This window comes from Arachis hypogaea, chromosome 17 (assembly GCF_003086295.3).
Source record: "Arachis hypogaea cultivar Tifrunner chromosome 17, arahy.Tifrunner.gnm2.J5K5, whole genome shotgun sequence".
NCBI lineage: Eukaryota > Viridiplantae > Streptophyta > Magnoliopsida > Fabales > Fabaceae > Arachis > Arachis hypogaea.
Window position 1 is genome coordinate 109339882 of NC_092052.1, and position 22046 is coordinate 109361927.

The following is a 22046-nucleotide window of genomic DNA, read 5'->3' on the forward strand; positions in this document are numbered from 1 at the left end:
GTTCCGGCTCTGATACCATCTGTAACAGCCCAGACCACCTGCTAGCACGATATTGTCCGCTTTGGCCATCATCCCTATCGTCAAAGACAAAACCGTGAGGCCTTGTGTGCCAAAGCGGATAATATCGTGCTAGCAGGTGGTCTGGGCGGTTACACCAGCTACCCGTCCTTCCAGTGATGACACCCCTTCACACCCTGCTTGAGTGAACATCGGGGACGATGCTACATTTTAAGTGTGGGGAGGTCGCCATCTCTGGCGTATTTTTTTGGTGAACCACTACATACTCTTTTTATTTTATTTTGCTATTTTTCTGTATTTTTCTCTTTATTTTTATTTTTATCTCTCAGTACTTATACATTGCTACTTTTATGTATTTTTACTCTATTTCTGCATTTTACATTTTAGTCATATTTTAGCCATTTAGTTTAGTAGCAATTCTAACTTATTAGTTATAGAAATTGTGGATTAATTAGTATAGTTTACCCTTTTTAGCATAAGGTAGCTTAGTGTAAATTGAAAATATAAAAAGGAAGTAAACTAGGAACTTGAACATAATAGACACAATCCACACAACTTGTATATATAGCATTATATGTTAGTTAGTTAACAACATTTCATCAAGGAGAAACACTAGAACTTTAAAGCCATTCAATATAAGTTTTACATTGAGAATAATGGGAATTTTTAACTAAACCTGCATGACATACATAATTGATATATGATTTTTGAGCTAGAGAACACACAGCTTGTGAGTTTTGAGCTTAATTGTATGGTTACATTCAAACCATAATTTTTATTCCTGTGTGTTCCACCCTTCTTTTGTATTCTAGTGTTCTTTAATTTGTTTAAATCTATATGTCTGATTATAGAATAGAAATACATACCAAGAGAGTGATTGAGGCCATTATTTGATTTTAGCTCACTTATCCCAAAATAGCCTACCTTTTACATCACCCTTGTTAGCTCCCTTGAGCCTTTAAATCCCCTTTTATTCTATAAACCACATTACTAGCCTTAAGCAAAAAAAAAAAAACAAACTAAAAATCCCAAGTCGAATCCTTGGTTAGCTTAAGATAGAAATTGTGTAGGGTTTACATGTGGGAAAACCTATTGGGAACATGGATGATAAAAACAAAAGGGTAGAAAAGTTGAAAAGAATAAAATAATTCAAAATAAAAGTTTTGGGAAGCATGCTCATGTGAAATCAAAATAATTGAATTACCATGTGCATTAAAAAAAAAGAAAAAAATGTTATTTTTCAGTAGTTAAATAAAGGGGACACAAAAGAATTCCCCAAATGTGAAATAAAGCAATGCACATGGGATAAAAATAATAAACATTGAAACATGAGCATGTAACATCAAAAGTGGGAAAATATGGGAGAATAGGTGAAGAAGCTTTGCTTTACAAAGTATGCATGTTAGGTGAGATCTTAGACTAATTAAGGATTCACTTTTTAGCTCACTTAGCCCTATACATATACCCTTACCTTTACCTTGGCCCCATTACAACCTTAACTAAAGACCTCATGATTTTTGGTATGTCTACATTCTATAATTGTTGATTGGTTAGATGAAGAACAAAGTTATAGAAAGTAAGAATAAAAAAGAAGAATAGAGTGATTAACCCAATAAACACTGAGTGATTAGAGAGTAAACACAAAATCCAGTGAGGGTTCAATAGCTCATTAACATATATCTCTGCTTGAATTATTAATTGTCTTACAAGTTTATAAAATGTTTTTCTCTCCCATCTCAACTGTAAAAGTGCTTTATCATTATCTAAGGTTTGGCTATATATATATATATATATATATATATATATATATATATATATATATATATATATATATATATGACTCCTTGAGAATGTGAATTAATTCAACTACATGCAAGCTTTATATACAAGTGAATAAAAACTAGAATTGCATGATGCATCTAGGTAGCTGCATTTAGATTAGATAGCATTGCATGGCATTCCACCACTTTAACCTAACATTACTCTTGGACTTAGCATGAGGACATGCTATTTGTTTAAGTGTGGGGAGGTTGATAAACCCATATTTTATGATATATTTTGTGCTTAATCTGAGTGATTTATTCAATCCTTCACCCACTTATTCATATTATTTGCATGGTTTTACTTTCCCTTCCTTATTACGTGATGTATGTGAAAAACATGTTTCCTATGCTTTAAAATTAATTATTTTAATTACCTTTATTCCCATTCGATGCCGTGATTAGTGTGTTGAGTAGTTTCAGATCTTCTAAGGCAGGAATGACTTAAAGGATTGAAAGGAAACATACAAAAATGGAAGGAAAATACAAAACGGAGTTTTTGGAGAAACTGGCATCCACGCGATCGCATGGGCGATGCGAACGCATGCCAAGCGCGAAGAAGCAGCGACGCGGCCGCATGACTGACGCGACTGCGTGACAAGGAAAACTCCGAATGACGCGAACACGTGACCCACGCAGACGCGTGACAGAGGCCATGCACCAGAAATTGCAGAAAACGCTCATAGCGAATTCTGAAACCCTTTTTGGCCCAAATCCAAGTCCAGAAGGCATAGACCAGAGGTTATGAAGTAGGGGAATTCATCCATTCAAAGGGAGTCTTCACTTTAGTTAGTTTACATGATTTAGATTTAGTTTAGAGAGAGGTTCTCTCCTCTCTCTTCTCTCTTAGGATTAGGATTTAGGATTTCTCTTAGTTTTAGGAGTGACTCTCGATCCCAGGTTCAATGTTCTTTTACTTTATATTTATCTCTTGTTTTCAGATACTTTAATGCTTGTATTAGTTACGTTGCCTATTTGGCTTATGCTACATTCATGTTACAGATTACTCTTTGGAATTAATGTTATTTGAGGTATTTCAATTTAATATTGCTTTCTTTTATTTACATTATTGTTATTCCCATCTGAAGACATTTTTATTCCAGTAGATTTACTTTTCTCCTTTTGGTCTTGGTTAAGAAATCAGTAACTCAGGAGTTATTAAACTTAAACATGATTGATAATTGTTATCTTTGTTAATTGAATTGAACTTCAATAATCCCAATCTTTTCTTAGGAAATAAATAGGATCCGAAGATCAAATCAATTAATCCCTTGACCTTCCTTTATCTTAGTAAAGGTTAACAAAGTGGAATTAAGATTCAATTCTCATCATCATTGATAAGGATAACTAGGATAGGACCTCTAATTTCTCATACCTTGCCAAAAGTCTATTTACAGTCATTTATTTATTTTACTTGCCATTTAAATTGCTTGTTCTTCATTTACTTCAATTGCTAATTAAATCATTCGCTCCTCATTCTCAAAACCCCAATTTACAATCTCCATAACCAATAATAAGAACATACTTCCCTGCAGTTCCTTGAGAAGACGACCCAAGGTTTGAATATTTCGGTTATCAATTTATTTAGGGGTTTGTTACTCGTGACAACCAAAACGTTTGTAAGAAAGGTTGATTGCTTGGTTTAGTAACTATACTTGCAACGAGAGTTTACTATAACCTCTAAACCATCAATCTTCAGTTCTTTCAATATGTTATTATTGTGTTGATTTTGGATGGATATTTTTAGATTTATTTGCAGCCCAATTAAGACCAGTTTGGATAAACAACTTAATTAAGTTCTTTTGAAAAAAAAAACCTAAAACATAAAAACTTATATTAAAAGTAGTTTATAAAAAAGTTATTTTGTGTTGAAAAAATTATCATAGAAGTACTTATTTTAAAGTTGTGTAAAAAATAGAAATGATAAAATAACTTTTGAGAAGAAGAAAAGTTAAAAACATATCTAAAAAATTGTACCAAACGTCATTAATGTATAACTTTTCATAATTAATTAGTTATTAATACATTATTGTAAAAGTTATAATTTATAATGAGATCGAACACCTAATAATTTTTCCTTTTAATTAGTCTTCCTCCTCTATTGGAGTTTTTTTTTAAATAAATATTTTATTTATGGATATATGTAATTTATAATTTATTTATTAATTTGTGCTGCTTAATTTATGTCATTTAATGTGTAAACGAAATAATTATATACGTATCTTATTTACACTGTAAATGAGATAAGACATAATTTTATTTGGGCGAGGACTCTGGTGTAGAAGGGGTGTGGCTTCTATACATGTAGAAATGTTGTGGCATTGTGAGATGATGACAGGTGTTCATAGAAAAATAGATTATGTGCTGTTGCAAGTCATGTGCAGTACGTGTTCAGCGTTCATCACGTGAGCAGTATGTTAATTTTCGTTGGTGATTAAGTGGATTAACACTAATTAGCATTCAATGATAATGGACTCGATGATGGTTTGAATTTTCTTTTTGTTAAAGAGGAGGCATTGCTAAGTTCAAGATGTAGATCCTGCTGATTACAAAAATATTTTTTAATAAAACAGACTCGATATAAATAAGATGGGTCATGAGAGGATTTTGTATTGTCATTTGAGCTAGTAAAAGAAACAAAAAAAAAAAGAAAAATTAAGAAAATGATGCTTTTGAAATAGAAAGGAATGCAGCATAAATGCCAAAAAAAAAAAACATTGGATGCAAGGAGGGGAAAGAAGAAAATAAAATGGATGAAAAGAAAAAGAAATTCATTTTGGTTTATAGAGATTTAGTGCATAATGGGATTAGATAAAGTTGGTTTGTTAACAATGCTGAAAAAATATAGTAGATAATAGCATGAACACTACAAGAAATATCGTTAAAATCAACGGCCAAATCGACGGCTTAACCGTCGATAATATTAAAATTCGACGGCAAAATAGACGGCGGAGGTGGTCGCTATTAAGCTTGTCGATTTTTTAAAATGCTAATAAAATCGACGGCTTGCCTAGCCATCGATAATAATTTAATAAAATCGACCGCTCTTCTGTCTGTAATATGAGTGTGAGGATTTTACGTTCTTACTAAAATCGACGACATTGCCGTCGATATTATTATATAAAATCGACGCCATTTCGTCGATATTTGATTCAATAAAATTGACAACATTTTCGTCGATAATATGCTTACTAAAACGGACAAACCAGCTGTCGATATTTGATCCAATAAAACCGACACAGTTTCCATCGATTTTTGTTTATAATATGCTTATTAAAATTAACAGACAGGGCGTCAATATTTGATCCAATAAAATCGAAACAGTTGCCGTTGATTTTATTATTTAAATACCGACAAATTTTTTTTTTGTCTATCTTAATTTAAAGTAGATACTAATAATAATAATAATAATATTAATAAACCCAAATAATATAATAGAAAAACACTATAATCACAAATTAGTAACAGAAATTATGCTTATATATAGCAAAATATGTTAGATTTCTTTCTGCCAAATGAAAAAAAAACAAGGTATTAAATATAAAATAATAATGGTTACATAATATGTACCAGTCTCAGCGCTAGCAGCGTCCAAAGATTGCTCTCCAGTAACCATTGTTACAATAGCAGCCGAACTTTGCCATTTAGAAACTATTAATAAAAAATAAATTAAAAAATAAAAGAAGAAGAAGGAATCATTATATATAACAATTGGTATTGAATAAAATTGAGCTATATACAACAAGTTTCTTTTTTATTTTTTTTTAAAGAAAATGATGTCACACATATTATTATATTATATATTCTACAAGTATAAATAATAACCTGGAAGATCAGTGGTTGAAACATTATTGGCAGGTGTAACATGGGTTATTGCTGCTACCGTTATTGGTTCTTGTACAAGAAAATTTGTGATATTTTTGCTTTGAACCCTGCAGAATTGAGTGTGCCTCTACGAAGTTTCTGGACAACAAGACACTTATCTCACCATTTCTGCCTCCCAAGACATAAATCTGTCTCATCAACATTGTTTGCCTACAATAACAATGACCAAAACATATTAAAATTATATATTTACAAAGATAAATTATACAATACTGATCATAGATAAATTATATATTAAATAAAATTGATGATGACTTAAAGCCATGTACTAAGTAATTTATTAGAACAGAGGCATAAGCTTTGAATTCAATATCTTCAAATAAAGAGATTAAACAAATACTTTAATTTATGGTTGCTTACCCTAGTACAAACAAAATCAAAATATACAACTCTTTTAAGAAAAAAAATTCACTCAAAGCATGAAATTTTTAATGAAACTTAAGATATTTGACTAAAATAAGGAATAAGACTAGCACACCATTCAGAATTAGCAAACTTAGAATAATAGTAGACTAATACACCAATCAATTGACAAGTAAACAATACATATAATTCATGCAAAAGTCCTCTGAGGCCATGAAAGATTCTCTAGTACAAATAGTAGAAGACAATAGCTTATGATACTCATTTATATATATACATCTACATGGTATGGACAAGGGATTATAATTGATGAACCATGACCTTCAAAACTCATATTCCAATACGAAAATGTAATCAGTGTTCTTCTATTTCAACTTATGAGTCTCACGCAACATTTTCTCAATAGAACGCAAAGATGAATCCATGCTTGTGAGTTGGCTTTGCGTGTATGCAATCCACTCATCTGCCATGGATCCAATCTACTCTCAATAAAAGCACCAATTAAATAAGTAACTACACTGCAAACAATTATCAAATCAATAAAGGGAATAAGAATGTATAGGTTAGAGTAAGAAGCAATGAAACAGTGAAAACAGCCTTGAACACAGGGAGCCCTGCACTAAGAATTCATAAGCATTATCAATGGTTATCTTTCATCCACTAGCAATTCCCTTTTAACAACCCATTTTTTCCAATCCGTTGCAAATAACTATGAGTTAGCACTGGCTAAATATCATCTGTGATGCACAACACTTACACTCTATAAGCATTTCTATTTTAACAATAACATGTATGTTATTTATATTTATAAGCAGTATCTTAAATAATAATGTAATGCAATGTCTGCAATAATGTAACAATATCATCTTGAATAATGTAAAGACTGCAAAATCATTATGCTGGTTATCTCAGCTACCTAGATTTCATAATTTTTCAACCATATCATATCAATTCATATGACATTGCTTGGTGTCCAATTAATGCAATAACTAAGAAGGATCAAAGACAGAACTTCAATAGATTGCGGAAAGCGGATATTGCCCAGCAAGTGATTGTGATACAAATCATTAGACAAATTAAAGCATAGAATATTTGAACTTAAGGAGTAAAAAATGAAACACAAAATAAATTACCTGTTCCCAGTTTTTCTTAACCACTGTTAAAGCAGAGTCATATGACTGTTGCCTCTCCTTCATTTGAGAAAATTTATTCTCAAGAGCTGTATGCTCTAGCTTCTGCGTTTCTAATTTCTGCATAAGCTTTTGATTTTGAAACTGAAGTACAGCAATATCAAGCTGTAATAAGAGAGCCACAAGTTCAATTAGAATCACCCATGCAGGTTATTACCTTAGTTCTTCCCATATGCTAGTGCTTCCAAGAGCCACAGTCAGGCCGAGAAGTGGCGCAGGGACCGGATCAATGCACAGCTTACAAGTCTAAGGAAACTAATTCCAAAAACTGATAAGGTACAATAGCTCATTTTAATTTTAATGTGTCTTAAATACTATAAGGTATTGCCATTTGAAACAGGGCATAGTTAATTTGAATGATACCATGAAAATATAAACATAATTAATGAATTTGTGAAGTTTCTGATCAAGAATATGTATATAGAAGGTGATTTAAACAATGTCGGATTATAAAAATTTATAGATATGATTTATAATATATGAATTTTCAATTCAAGTGTAACAAGTTGATCTTGCAGATGGACAAGGCAGCTTTACTTATGTCTTTTGAAATCATGTCTTTTGTCTTAAAGCAAAACAAATTAGCCACTAAATGTTCAAACACTTTTGAGGCTGAATCAAGTTGCCAACACTGAATAGTGAATAATGTGTCACCTACCATGACCACTTGGTATCATGAATGAATGGTCATTGTTTGCAAATATGATAGGAATCTAAGAGTTTGGTTGCTAAATCAATAAGCATACACTTGCATTTCCAAAACAGGATAAGAGCTTTTTGTGGTAGTAATTGAACAAGGTACCTTAGTACTTATATCAAGACATAATAAATCTTAAAAACCATTCGATTGTTATTGGAAAGAGTTGGATTTAGAATCCAAACTAAAGTTTGAATTAAGTTATTACTACTTCCATCAGCTGTTAAGTGTTATTAAAATACAATCCAAAAATAACAAAGAGTGAACAGAGCAAGTAACTAACAAATGCAAGCACAAATGACTAGAAATATAATATGCATCCAAACCAAGAATAAATGATTTGCTATCTGTACTTGTTATACTTGTTATCAATTTTTACTCTTTTGAGAATAGACATATGCTGACTCCACATTCTCTTAAAGCAAATTAAAGGCCCAACCCCAATGCCTATAATATATATAGTAACTCACCCTGCATGTACTTCAAGGTCCCATTAACTTTGCTTTCTATCTTCTTCTTCTTCTATACCATTGCTTCTCATTACTTATTAATTAAACAAGCCCAATATGAGGCACTCTCATTATATTTTAGTATTTTTCTTCACTTTAATTCTTACAACTCAAGCAAGACACCATCAGCTAAAGGGAGAGAAATCAACCTGAAAGTAGTAGTTAGCAAGAGGCTTTTATATTATATACTTTTCTATTCTGCCGAAAGTAGTAGTTGTAGTGTAGTGTGCTGTGTGGCAAAATAAGCTTTCATAAGAGATTATGTAGCATATTAGTTAATGTCAAAATAATAAGAATTATAATGATATAATAATTACTCATGCTCAAATTATAAAAAAGACTAATATAATTACTTTAGATCCAATAAGAGATCAGTGTGAAGAAGGATGTTAGGTACTAGAGATCAAGGAAAGAAATTGAGTCGTAATATGCAAAATGAAAGTAGAGGTGAATCTGCTATCAAAGAGAAAATCAGAATAACATTGATTATGAATTGAATTCTTAGTTACGATAGAAAGAAAGAGTTCAGCTAATTATAGTAATGACTAACTATACATAACTAACTTAATATAAAGTTGTTATCACTAACTAAAGGTAGCTACAAACAAAATTGATGAATGGAGGGTTTTTGGATTTCGATTCTTAGTCTTAAAACTGTAATTATAATTGTAATTATGTATCATGCATCTCATGCTTAGCTTATTCAAACCAAGCAATAAATAAAGCATATTTCATCAATCATGATGATGTCTTCATCAGCAGCAGCTCCTTCTAGTTACCGAAACCCTAATTCAATTCCAGCAGTAGTGAAGAGAAAGCGAAGTCAACCAAGAAGACCAGGCAAGAAATTAAAGAATACCTAGCTTGAAATCTGTTATTATATATGTGAATTGATGAATTGAAGCATGCAGATCCAGAGGCAGAAGTAATAGCTCTATCGCCAAAGTTACTAATGGCGAAGAACTGTTTCGTGTGCGAGATATGCAAGAAAGCAGGGACCAGATCCTACAGTTGCACCGGCGAGGGGCCGTGGAAGCTTCGGCAGAGGGAGAAGGAGGTGTTGGTGGTGGGCACGGGTTGAACAAGGGAATTTGGGGGAGTTTGCGTCTTTGAACTTTGGACGCGGGAGTGGACGCGGAAACATATGTTTTGTTAGAAACAAGAGACTGAGAGAATAATATGAAAAGTGTATTATTGAGTTGTGATAGAAAGTACAATATACAAGAGGTATTTATAGCTGCTAAATGAATCAGAGTAATAAAGGCATAGAATCCTATAATTAATATACAGATATACTACATAAATATAGACGATACTAAGTGATCCTAATTGATGCTAATGATTCTCTAACATCCCCCCTCAAACTCAAGTGGGAGCTAAGGATACCAACTTGAGTTTGGATAACAAAGTCCGAAAGCGAGTCGGGTGATGAGCTTTCGTGAAGATATCAGCAGTCTGATCCAGTGTCCCAACGGCAATGAGACGAACAGCATCAATAAGGATACGTTGTCGAACAAAGTGACAATCAATCTCAATGTGTTTGGTGCGTTCATGAAACACATCATTATGGGCAATCTGAATAGCACTGCGGTTATCACAAAAAACATCAGTAGGAGACGACTGAAGAGCACCCAGATCTTCGAGAAGCCAACGAACTGAGATAACCTCAGCAGTGGTGTCAGCGAGGGCACGGTACTCAGCTTCTGTGCTTGAGCGAGCAGTGAATGTTTGCTTCTTAGCACGCCAAGAGATGAGAGCGTCGCCAAGAAACAAACAGTAACCAGTAGTAGAACGACGATCAGTGGGATCACCAGCCCAATCAGCATCAGAGTATGCCTGAAGGGTCAAAGAGGAATGGGCAGAAAAATGAAGGCCATGAAATAGAGTGCCTTTGACATACCGAAGAATGCGAAGAACTGCCGCATAGTGAGTAGTACGAGGAGCTGACAAGAACTGGCTGAGGACATGAACCGGATAGGCAATGTCTGGTCGGGTGACAGTCAAGTAGACGAGACCTCCAACTAACTGGCGATAAAGTGTCGGATTATCCAAAACAGTGCCATCCATAGGGGTAAATCGAACATTAGGCTCAAGAGGAGTAGACTCAGTGCGACTATCTGTAATCCCAGCGCGAGCAAGAAGATCTGAAGCATACTTAGCCTGAGAGAGATAGATGCCATCATCGGTGGAGATGACCTCAAGACCAAGAAAATACCTGAGAGAACCAAGATCTTTCATCTCAAAAGTACGGTGAAGTGAGGCCTTGAGAGCAGAGATACCATCAACATCATCCCCAGTGATTATCATGTCATCAACATACAAAAGTAGAAGAACAACTCCACGTTCGCTTTTACGAATGAAGAGCGCATTCTCATGAGGGCTAGAAGTAAAACCAAGACTGCATATGGTAGTGCTGAACTTGTCAAACCATTCACGAGGAGCTTGCTTAAGTCCATAAAGTGCCTTGCGAAGGAGACAAACCTTATCAGAAGGACAAGGATATCCCGGAGGTGGTTTCATATAGACTGTCTTTTTCAAATCCCCATTAAGAAATGCATTCTTCACATCCATCTGACTGAGAGACCATTTTTTAACCGCGGCAATGGCAAGAAGAGCTCGAACAGACGTAAGGCGAGCGACAGGGGCAAAAGTCTCTTCATAATCAATACCATACTCTTGCGTACAACCTTGAGCAACCAAGCGGGCCTTATAACGGTCAATAGAGCCATCAGAGCGAGTCTTGATCTTGTATACCCATCTACTGCCCACAACTTCCTGATCAGAAGGAGGATCAACCAGATCCCAAGTGTGTGCTTTTTCAAGTGCCTGTAATTCTTCTTGCATTGCTTGTTGCCAATTTGGATTTGAGGAGGCTTCTCTGAATGTCTTAGGTTCATGTTGATGAAGAATAGTAGAAAAGCAATGGTAATCAAGAAGATGAGGAGGTGGATTCCTTACCCTAGAAGAACGAGCGGGAGGAGGAGGCATGACGGTAGGAGCAGGATCATCGTCCGGTCTGGAATCATCGGGAAATGGAGAAGGCGGAGGAACAGGAGGCTGTGGAGGGTCACTCGAGATAGAACCTGTAGAATCATCACTAGGAAAAAGATCAACATTGGGGTTAGTAAACAAAGGTGACTGAGTAGTAGGAATCGACTCAAAGGATGAGAACCGAGAAAACATGTGGTGCTCCCAAAAGACAACATGACGAGATATACGAATACGTTTAGAAAGAGGATCCCAACAACGATAACCCTTGTGTTCAGTGCCATAACCAAGAAAACAACACATACGAGCCCGAGGTTCAAGTTTACTATGTTCATGAGGCTGAAGAAGAACAAAACATACACAACCGAAAACTCGAAGAGAACTGTAATCTGGGGGGGTATGAAAAAGACGCTCAAAGGGAGTAACATTACCAAGAACAGAAGAAGGGAGTCTATTGATAACATGAACAGCAGTAAGAACAGCTTCACCCCAAGTACGCTCAGGACACGAAGAGGAAAGGAGCATTGCACGGACGGAGTCAAGAATGTGACGGTGTTTGCGTTCAGCTCTACCATTTTGTTGAGACGTACCAGGACAAGAAAATTCAGACAGAGTACCCTGTTCTGCAAGAAAGGCTAAGAGTTTGGAATCACGGTATTCCATAGCATTATCACGTCGGAAAACCTTAATGGCCTTGGAAAACTGAGTTTTAATCATAGTAGCAAAGGTGATATAGATCTGAGGTAACTCATGGCGATTAGTCATCAAATAAACCCAAGTAAAACGGGAATAATCATCAATGAAAACAACAAAGTATCGAGCTCCGCCCATAGAGGCAGTGGGAGCGGGGCCCCAAACATCAGAGTGAATGAGATCAAAAGGAGAGCAAGCAAGAGATGAATTATTGTGAAAAGATAAAGCAGGTTGTTTGGCAGTTTGGCAAGAAATACAGTCAAAAGATTCATTCGGAACCTGACCTAAAATACCCTGAGATACAAGAGGACGCAGTTTTCCTAAGGAGGTGTGGGCAAGACGTTGATGCCATAAGTGAAGGGTAGAGGGAGAAGAAGCAGCACAGAGATTTGGTACAGGAGGAATATGAAGACTTTCGAGTTCAAACAACCTTCCGACCTTACGTCCAGTCCCGATGATCTGTCCCGTCCGAGGATCCTGTACACGACAACCAGAAACAGAAAAGGTGACGTCAAAACCCAGATCAACAAGTTGACCAACAGAAATAAGATTGAAGTTTAATTTGGGAATGTAGTAAGTATCAGGAAGAGTAAGAGATGACTGAGATATAGAACCCTTGTGTGTTGCATGCAAGAGGGAGCCATTTGCAGTATTGACAGAAGGTCCATGTGTAGTTGCAGACATGGACGAGAAAATATTACGCAACGGAGACATGTGATTAAAGCAACCCGAGTCAAAGTACCATTTAGAAGTACCTGGAGGGCTCGATAAAGCAGCAGGGGTATTACCAGAAACAGAGAGAAGACGCTGTAGAAGAGATGCAATATCAGATAGAGAGACAGTGGTAGGTTCAGTAGTAGCAGCAACAGCAGAAGCAGGCGCAGGACGTGGTGGACGAGTAGGACAGGTAGTAAGCAAATGTCCCGAGAGCTTGCAATAACGGCAGAACAACTGTGAACAATGGTAGCTAATATGCCCTTTCTGGTGGCATGTGCGACATTCAACAGAGGGACAGCTGGAGAACGGGTGCCCGAAACGGTTACAGTTGCGACAGAAGGCCCCCTTTCTGTCTGTGGTAGCAAAAACATCTGATTTTTCCATAAAAGTAGTCATAGAGAACAAGGAGAGGAGAGAAAAAGTGCAATTTCGGAGCAGAAAATGAGGAAACGGATGGCAAAATCGGAAAGAGCTCACCAAAAAACCTTAGGGAGGGTCCCACTTGTCTGCCACGTCAGCGATGCGTCAGCGCCACGTGGCAGCACCGGATAGGCGGAAGGGGGGCACGCTGGCGCACAGGTGGCACGCGGGTCAAGGCAGGGTCGGGTCGGGTCATCGCGGGTCAGGGTTGCCAACCAGCTTACCGGGTGACACGTGGACGCTCCAGGGACGTCCGATCTGAACGAAGATCCAACGGCTGCTGAAGCTTCTGGATGAGAAAAAATGGTGGTGGACAGCGATGTTCTGACGGCGCGTGGAGGCGCGTGCGGTGGTCTTTGGCGGCGATCTCGGCGGCGTTGGAAAGCTGACGGAGAGAAGAACACGATGATACTGGAGGTGACAAACCAAAGCGTCGGAAACAGCTCGAAAATTGCGATCAAAGAGGCATGAGTGGCAGCGGGAGGGAAGATCAAACTGGTCGTGGCAGCGACTTTCGGCGGCGCGTGGAGGCGCGTTCCGAGGCGGATGGCGACGGTTCTGGTTTCGTTGGAATCACGGCGACAAGACGAACAAGATGGTTATGGGGATGACGAACCAAAGCGTCAAAAAGAGAACGAAAAAGGAGGCCAAAGAACACTGCCGACAAGGAAAAACAAAGGGGCTATGAACTAAGATTCATCGGAAAAAAAAAGACCTAAGCTCTTGATACCATGTTAGAAACAAGAGACTGAGAGAATAATATGAAAAGTGTATTATTGAGTTGTGATAGAAAGTACAATATACAAGAGGTATTTATAGCTGCTAAATGAATCAGAGTAATAAAGGCATAGAATCCTATAATTAATATACAGATATACTACATAAATATAGACGATACTAAGTGATCCTAATTGATGCTAATGATTCTCTAACATGTTTTTAGTGATAAAAATTGACGGTTAATTTATCGATTTTAATTTAAAAAAAACAACATATATAGCGTCTATTTTATAAATTAAATTTACACCGTTCATTCCATTTTAGAGAACAATCTTAACCATTTAAATTTATCGACAGCAACATTGTCGATATTTAAAATAATAAAATAGACGACATACTCGTCGATTTTAATTTAAAAAAAAACAACACATCTAGCGTCTCTTTTATAGATTAAATTTACACCGTCCATTCCATTTTGGAAAGCAATTAAGACCGTTCACATTTATCGACGGCAACGTTGTCGATATTTTAAATAATAAAATAAACGCTATATTCGTTGATTTTATTTTCGACTTCTGGTGCATCGATGATATGACGATAATAGAAAAAAAATTAATACATCATAAAAATATCGACGACCAAGCTGTCGATTTTAATATTTAATTTTTTTATTATAATTTTTAGTAATATTGACAGCAAGCCGTCGATAATTATCGACGGCAGAAATAGTCGTCGATTTTTGGCGTCGAAAAAAACGCTTTTTCTTGTAGTGGAATAATTTTCTTATTAGATCGGTCTGTATAGATAATAAGCTTGATTTTGGAAAGGATTAGGTTATACGAAATTAAAATGATTAATTTTTAAAAATAAAATGAATAATAAATTATGGAAAAGTATAGGGTATCAATATATTATCTGCTAATTTATTATCAACAATAATTAATTATTATATTTTAAATACATGTATAAGGAGACACATCCAAAAATACATATATAAAGACATTTCTATTAGACACAATCATAGAAAAGACATTTTTATTAGACACATCCACAAAGACACTTCTATTAAACACCGTCATAAATACGAGTTGGCAGAAGTGAACAGAAATGCTGTTGATAACGTAGCGGGATTGATAAATTATAAATTGTGTCTGAGATAATTAGTAGTAAATTTGAGCTATACAAGTGAAAAATTAAAATTGTGGAATTAGAGATAATATTAAAAAATTGTACTAGTATTTAAACTAAAATTGTATATTATTTAGAGTTAAACTATGGTGTTTATGAGGATGGATAAAAATATTGAAATTTTGTGAAATATTTAAAATGGTTAAAGGAAATAAGCAGCTTTAATTTCGACGAAATTGTTTTGCTTTTTTTTTTTTAACTTGTGTGAGCTAATTCTATTACTTAAATAAATCTTACTTAAATAACTTCGACAAAATAACTTTTTTTTTTTGGCATTTCTGCTGCATTCCTTTCTATTTTAAAAGCATCATCTTCTTAAGTTTTCTTTTTGTTTTTTGGTTTCTTTTACTAGTTCAAATGACAATAAAAAATTCTCTCATGGTCCATCTTATTTATACCGAATCCGTTTTATTAAAAATTTTTTTGTAATCAGCAGAATCTACACTTTGGACTTAGCAGTGCCTCCTCTTTAACCAAAAAAAAAATTCAGACCATCATCAGGTCCGTTATCATTGGAATGCTAATTAGTGTTAATCCACTTAATCACCAACGAAAACTAACGTACTGCTCACTTGATGAATGCTGAACACGTCCTTCACATGACTTGCAACAGCGCAGAATCTATTTTTCTATGAACACCTGTCATCATCTCACAATACCACAACATTTCTACATGTATAGAAGCCACACTCCCTTCTACACCAGAGTCTTCGCCTTTTATTTGGCTCTATCTTATAAACGAAATATGTGTATTTTTACCAAAACTTTTTCAATTTCGTCGTCCCACTACACCACTCATCCCTGTTTCAAATAATAATAAATTAATAAATACTGTCGATATTATTAAATTTTACATTATTCTTTGAATAAAATCCCAAGTCAACTGTGTAAATATTTGGAAAGATCTCCACAAGTGAATTGTTTAATCGTACCTTTTGCTTCTCTCTTGGGAGGGTCGATCAGCTTTGTTCAACTTTCTACACACAAAATCAAGCCTTTATTAATTGATACCGTACATATTTATAACAAGATGACGAAAATTATTACAAAGCAAACTATGCATTATTCATGTAACTTAATAGGTAATAGACTAATAGGTCCTTTCTATGAATGGTTTTCTGGTTAAGCAACCCTCTTGACCCGGTCAATACAAATTATTTCAACAAGCAACATGATCACCTGATCATGCTAAATCGTAAAGCCTGGAAGAAAGGCGTGGCTTGATGAGAACATCAAGTGGACTAGATTTCATGATTGTGAGGCCAAAGTCTTCGCTCATATCAATTGGTTCATCAGATGGCCTTGAAAATTCAAATGATTGCAAGAAAGTAGCCAAAGTTAGATGAATCATAGGCATGGCAAACGATAATCCGACACAGATTCTTCTTCCACTTCCAAATGGGATCAACTCAAAGTGGTTACCTCTGACATCAACATCTTTGTGAGTGGTAAGAAATCTCTCTGGCTTAAATTCCAATGGGTCTGACCAAATGCTGGGATCCGTGTGAATCTTCCATAAATTTGTGACTAGTTGCGTTCCTTTCGGAATGTAGTAGCCATTAACAAAGCAATCATCCGCAAACTCACGAGGTCCTGAGAAAATTGCTGTAGGGTATAGCCTTAATGTCTCTTTAACGATGGCTTGAATGTACACCAACTTACTTATGTCGGTTTCTTTTACAAGTCTTTCTTTACCAACATGGGAGTCCAACTCCTTATGTGCTTGTTCTATAGTGGCTCTATTGTTCAACATACAAGATAGGATCCATATAAGAGTTCCTGCAGTGGTGTCAATCGATGCTCCCATCAGAATCTGCAATGCACAGTTTCCAGAAGACAATATTTTCTTAAGTAAAAATGGGTAAAAACTAAAAATATAGAAAAGTAATAATGGCCTTGTAATCTCTTGTCGGATTGATTTAATTCCAAGTAAATTCTATCACACTCCTTAAAATAATAGGTAATTTGTTCATTATGATATATTAACTTTTAATGGAACGATATCTTAATTTGATTATTAACTATATTAATAATTTAAGTTATTTGAATTTAATTAGAATTAATATTTTAATTATAACAAAATTATTTTGTAATTAAATTATTATTTAAAATAGATAATTATATAAGTTTTTAAAATATTAATAACAAAATATTTTTTTTGAAAACAAAACTTTTTTACTGTCGTAACTTTAAATATTTTGTCACTCCTCATTTTTTTGTTATTCTCATAATTTTACCGTGAGGAGTAGCATCGACATCATAAATTTATATTAAACAACTTTTCATTAATTTAGTTAAATTAGTCTGGGAAGACCTTTAAATTTATAATTGTTGATAGCAACTAACATACAGTAATAATTTTCATGATTTATGCTAATTTTCATCCATCATTTATAGATATATCATAGTTAATTGAAACACACCTATTAATTGTCATTCTCTATTTGATCGGTGGTTAATTTAATTTGCGAAATAAATAATGTAATTTATAAAGACAACAACGACCTTTCCTTGTCACAATGACAACAGTAATAGATCCAAAAAAAATTTTTTTTAAGAAGAATAATTTGAAAAGAAAAAAGTTTAGTTATTAATATTTTAAAAAATTATATAATTATTCGTTTTAAATAATAACTTAACTACAAAATAATTCTATTATGATTAAGATATTAAATATACTTAAATTGAAGTAACTCAAGTTATTAATATAGTTAATAATTAAACTAAACTATCATCCAATTAAAAATTGATACATCATAAAAATTAAGTTATATATTATTTTAAAAAAAGTTTAGTAGAATTTACCTTAATTTTAACTATAACTATTTTTAAAATAAGTACACTAAATGAACTAAAATTTTATTTTTAATCCTTAAATAATTTAAAAAAATAAAAATATTGGATAACCAAATTAACTTTATAACCAAGCACCTCAAGACGTCTTTCACTATTTATCTTACTCACACGCTCAACATTTAGTAGATTCTCTCTTTCTTCTTTTTCTCTTCTCCTTATCTTATGTGTTTCATTCTTTTTCCAACTTATTTTTTTCATCTTTTTCTTCTTTTCTTGAGTCTTCTTTTTCTCCGTGGTCTTTTACTTTTTCTCATTTTTCTTCTATGTTTTTCTTTTTCTCTTGTATCTTTTTGTTTTATTTGTTGGGAGTCACTCATATAAAGACGCCTAAAACGTCTTTTTTTAAAGATATTTATATATAATCGATTAAATCATGTTATTTATGTCAAAATTAGGCTAGACAAATTAATTTAACCGAAAAAATGGTGAATCAAATCTTAAACTGATTTAAATTAATATTATTTTTTTTTATAAAAAATGACTATAATACTCTTATTATTATATATATTTTAAAAATTTTAAATTCTAACTCTACCATAGAAAAATAAAGGACTAAAATTTAGGATTTTCAAAATTAATATATATAATATAAGTATTTTAGCCATTTTTTATAATAGAATATTGTAGTCGTTTTCTATAAAAAAGAATATTAATTTAGATTAGTTCAAGATTTGATTCACCATTTTTTCGGTCAAATCAATTTGTCTAGCCTAATTTTGACAAAAATAATACAATTTAATCGATTATACATGTTAAATTTTAATTACTGAAAAATATCTTTAAAAGAAGACGTTTTAATCGTCTTTATCTGAGTGGCTCCTTATTTATTAGTTCGTTTCTTTTTATATTTTCTAAAGTTTTATGAAAAGGAAGAAGAATAAAAAAACAAAAGAAAAAAATAAAAAAACATGCATAAGAAAGAATACAGAAAATTTTTATACAAAATGCAGAAACTTTATAATGATAAATACATAAATTTTTTTTAAGGGAAGAAACATAAAATTTTAAAGAGAAATATATGAAGAAAATATAAAAATAAATATAAATTTTGTGACAACAAACACTTACTATTTTAAGATAAACACATAAATTAAAAAAAATACATAAATTTTTCGAAGATAAATATAAACATTTTTTATAGAAATTTTTTTAAAGGAAATACAATTTTTTGAAGATAAATATAAGAAAAACGTAGAATTTTATTGATGATAGATAAAGATTTTTTTATAGTAAACACAATTAAAAAAAAGAAAAGTCTAGGGGCCAGTAATTTTTGTGTTTTTTGGACAGCACTTAACCATCAAAACAAAAGTGAGTGATCTCCCACCATTAGATGTAATCTCACACCATTAAAAATACTATTAATGGTCAATTGATGATTACAAAACACCAAAATTGCTGACCCTAGCATTCCTCTTAAAAAAATAGAATACAACACAAGTTTACGACGATAATAGCGATAATTTTTTGACACTAAAAACATAACGTTTTAAGGAAAAAATATTAAAATTCATAAATGATAAACACAGAAATTTTGTGAAGATATACATAATTTTTTTAAAAATAATTATAACTTTTGAAAGAGAAACATAAAAAAAATATATAAATTTATTAAAGATAAATAGTAAATACAGATATTTTGTAGTGATAAATATAAAAAATTAAAATAATTTATGAGTTGTTCAAACTAGATTTTTGTGTTATTAAATTAAAATAATTTTATATTTTCAAAATTTTTGTATTAAAATATATATTATAAAATAATTTTTATATTATTCAACTTATTATTTTTGTGTTATTAACTTGCATCATTCAACTAAAAGATGAGGAAAAAGAAGTAACAATAATGAGGAGGAGTACACACAATATCCATACCAAAGTGGTGGATTTGATGATAGTATCGGCATCAAATCCTGCAAGCTCAGAACCATCAAGAATCGAAAGCATGACGTCCATGAAATCTTGACTCCCATCCTCGCCACAAGCTCTTCTCCGCCGATGCTCCTCCAACCACTCCCCCATAATGGCGTCCGTTTCCTTAGCTGTCTCTTTCATGGCTTTCTCGTGGCCGCCAAAGTCCAGCCACCGAAGCCAAGGAACCGCATCACCCACCAAAACCAACCCCAACTGCCGCATGAAATCCCTCAGGGCTTTGAGACACCGCTGTGCTTCTTCCTCTGACCCAAAACACCGCTTTCCCGCAACCACTCTAAGAAAGGTATTGAGCATCAACTCCCCAAACCACTTCCTCATCTCCACCGCAATATACCCGCCGGAGCCGCTGTTCTTCTTCTCAGCCCACAGTTTGAAAAGCGCTTTAATGCTGGCTTCTACTTCAGAGACGCGAACGTGGCTTGATAACTCGACTTGGCGATTGGAGAGCAATTCTTGGTTGGCAATTCTTCGAACTTCGCGCCAGTAAGGCCCATAAGGTGTGAAGGCAAACATGGCTTGGTCGTACGTCAGGCGTTCGATAGCGATGAGCCGAGGGCGCGATGACAGGGCAATGTCGTTGGTGGTGAAGCATTCCTTAGCGGTTTTCCAGTCGTTGATGACTACAGCACGTTGTGATCCGATCTTGATCCTGAATATGGCTCCGTATTTGTCAGCCATGGCACCTAGAGTTTTCTGAGGTGGCTGGGAACCGGTGAAGAGCCAGAGATGACCAATTATGGGCCATGCACCCGCCGCTAACGGTGGCTCTTTGCCTCCTCGGCTGCGGCCGACTTTGGAGCTCCGGAAAAGAAAGAGCAGTGGAATAAGTAAGATCAGAAAAACGAGACTGAGATTGTTGGTAGTAACGCTTAAGCAACTCAGAACTGAACTCATTATTATGATTCTGAGCCCTTCAGTTCTTGTTTGTTTCACAGCAGGCTCTTGCTTCTCACAAATTAAAGAATCTATAGGCTACCTTAATTATATAGAAGCCATTGCTGGTAAACGATAATATTTAAAAAATAATTAAAAATCAGTTTAAATTAAATAATCAAAAAGTTATTTTATTTAATATTTATTAATTATATTAAAATAATTATATAATTTTAAATATAATAAATATATAATTATAAATATTACATATTTACATGTATAAAATTATAAATATTATAGTATATAAATTTTAAATATTATCTCTCTGATATTGCGACAAATAAATTATGAAAAGTATTAGGGTCAACAAAATTTATAATGTTTAATTATTAATTAATTATTATCAATATTTTTAATAATATAAAATAATATCTAATAATATAAAATTAATTATTTTTTTTATAATTAAATATTGACTAAACTTTAACAAAAAAAATACCAACCCCTATACTTTCTGGTAAACTACTACCACGCCTTAATCTATTGCATCTTTAATGTTGTCATTTTGACAATAAATATCTTACATAACGTTACGTGGTAACTCTATCTTGTTGCTAAATCATTTGATGAATGATTGAAAGTCACTATTGGAAAACGCTAAACACACATATAGGACAAACTCTTGCGCAGCAACTTTTAGGGATCATTTTTTTGCAAATGGAAAAAAGCATGATGTAAAACAATGAAATGGAAGTTTAGCAAAAATATTTACTGTCAGCAGAAAAAACGCAGTTTACATTTTTCATTTATAAGCATTTCTTTTTTTTTTTTTATGTTTGAAATTAAACAAAACGCAACTTGCATTTTTTAGCTTGCAGCATTTGAAATTTTTTTGGTTTTTAGAAAAAGCAAGAACGCAGGTTGCGTTTGTTAGAGAAAATTTATTATTTTTTTTAGAGCAATGCTAGGGGGCAGCAATATTTGTGATTAGTAGCCATCAATTAGCCATCAATGATGATTTGATGGTGTGAGATTGGTGTGAGATTTCATCCAATGGCTCACCTTTCTTTGCTGGTTACATGCTGGCCAAAATGCAATAAAATTGCTGGCCCCCTAGACTTTTCCTTTTTTTAAAGTAAAACGCAGATTACGTTTATCAGATGGGCTTATTCTA

At 33.7% G+C, this 22046-nt stretch overlaps 1 protein-coding gene and 1 long non-coding RNA gene across 6 annotated transcripts; both read right to left on the reverse strand.

Annotated features, from left to right (window-relative positions):
• Positions 1-5296: 5296 nt before the first annotated feature.
• On the reverse strand, positions 5297-9670 carry LOC112764868 (uncharacterized). Of its 2 annotated transcripts, XR_011875487.1 has the most exons (5): positions 9342-9670; positions 8444-8631; positions 7220-7381; positions 5664-5873; positions 5297-5489 (listed from the first exon to the last, which is right to left on the reverse strand). It is a non-coding gene; the product is annotated as an uncharacterized lncRNA (long non-coding RNA). The 2 variants fall into 2 exon arrangements; XR_011875488.1 differs by lacking the exon at positions 8444-8631 and having other exon boundaries at positions 9342-9642.
• Positions 9671-15596: 5926 nt separating this feature from the next.
• Positions 15597-20961, reverse strand: LOC112766094 (cytochrome P450 82A3). Of its 4 annotated transcripts, XR_011875489.1 has the most exons (5): positions 19940-20961; positions 16631-17021; positions 16388-16509; positions 16141-16185; positions 15597-16009 (listed from the first exon to the last, which is right to left on the reverse strand). XR_011875489.1 is itself a non-coding variant. In XM_025811950.2 (4 exons), the coding sequence occupies exons 1-2, from the start codon at positions 20891-20893 to the stop codon at positions 16392-16394; spliced, it is 1584 nt and encodes a 527-aa protein (XP_025667735.1). In that variant the 5' UTR covers positions 20894-20961; the 3' UTR covers positions 15597-16009; positions 16141-16185; positions 16388-16391. The 4 variants fall into 4 exon arrangements, 3 of the variants coding, with proteins under 3 accessions (XP_025667735.1, XP_072079315.1, XP_025667734.1); XM_025811950.2 differs by having other exon boundaries at positions 16388-17021; XM_072223214.1 differs by lacking the exon at positions 15597-16009 and having other exon boundaries at positions 16183-16509.
• Positions 20962-22046: the final 1085 nt, after the last annotated feature.

Coding starts and splice junctions, on each gene's coding strand:
- LOC112766094 (XM_025811950.2), bottom strand. CDS start 20,893: ATGAGTTCAGTTCTGAGTTGCTTAAGCGTTACTACCAACAATCTCAGT. Junction 17,022..19,939: donor TCATCAAATCCACCACTTTG/GTATGGATATTG, acceptor TGTGCATTGCAG/ATTCTGATGGGAGCATCGAT.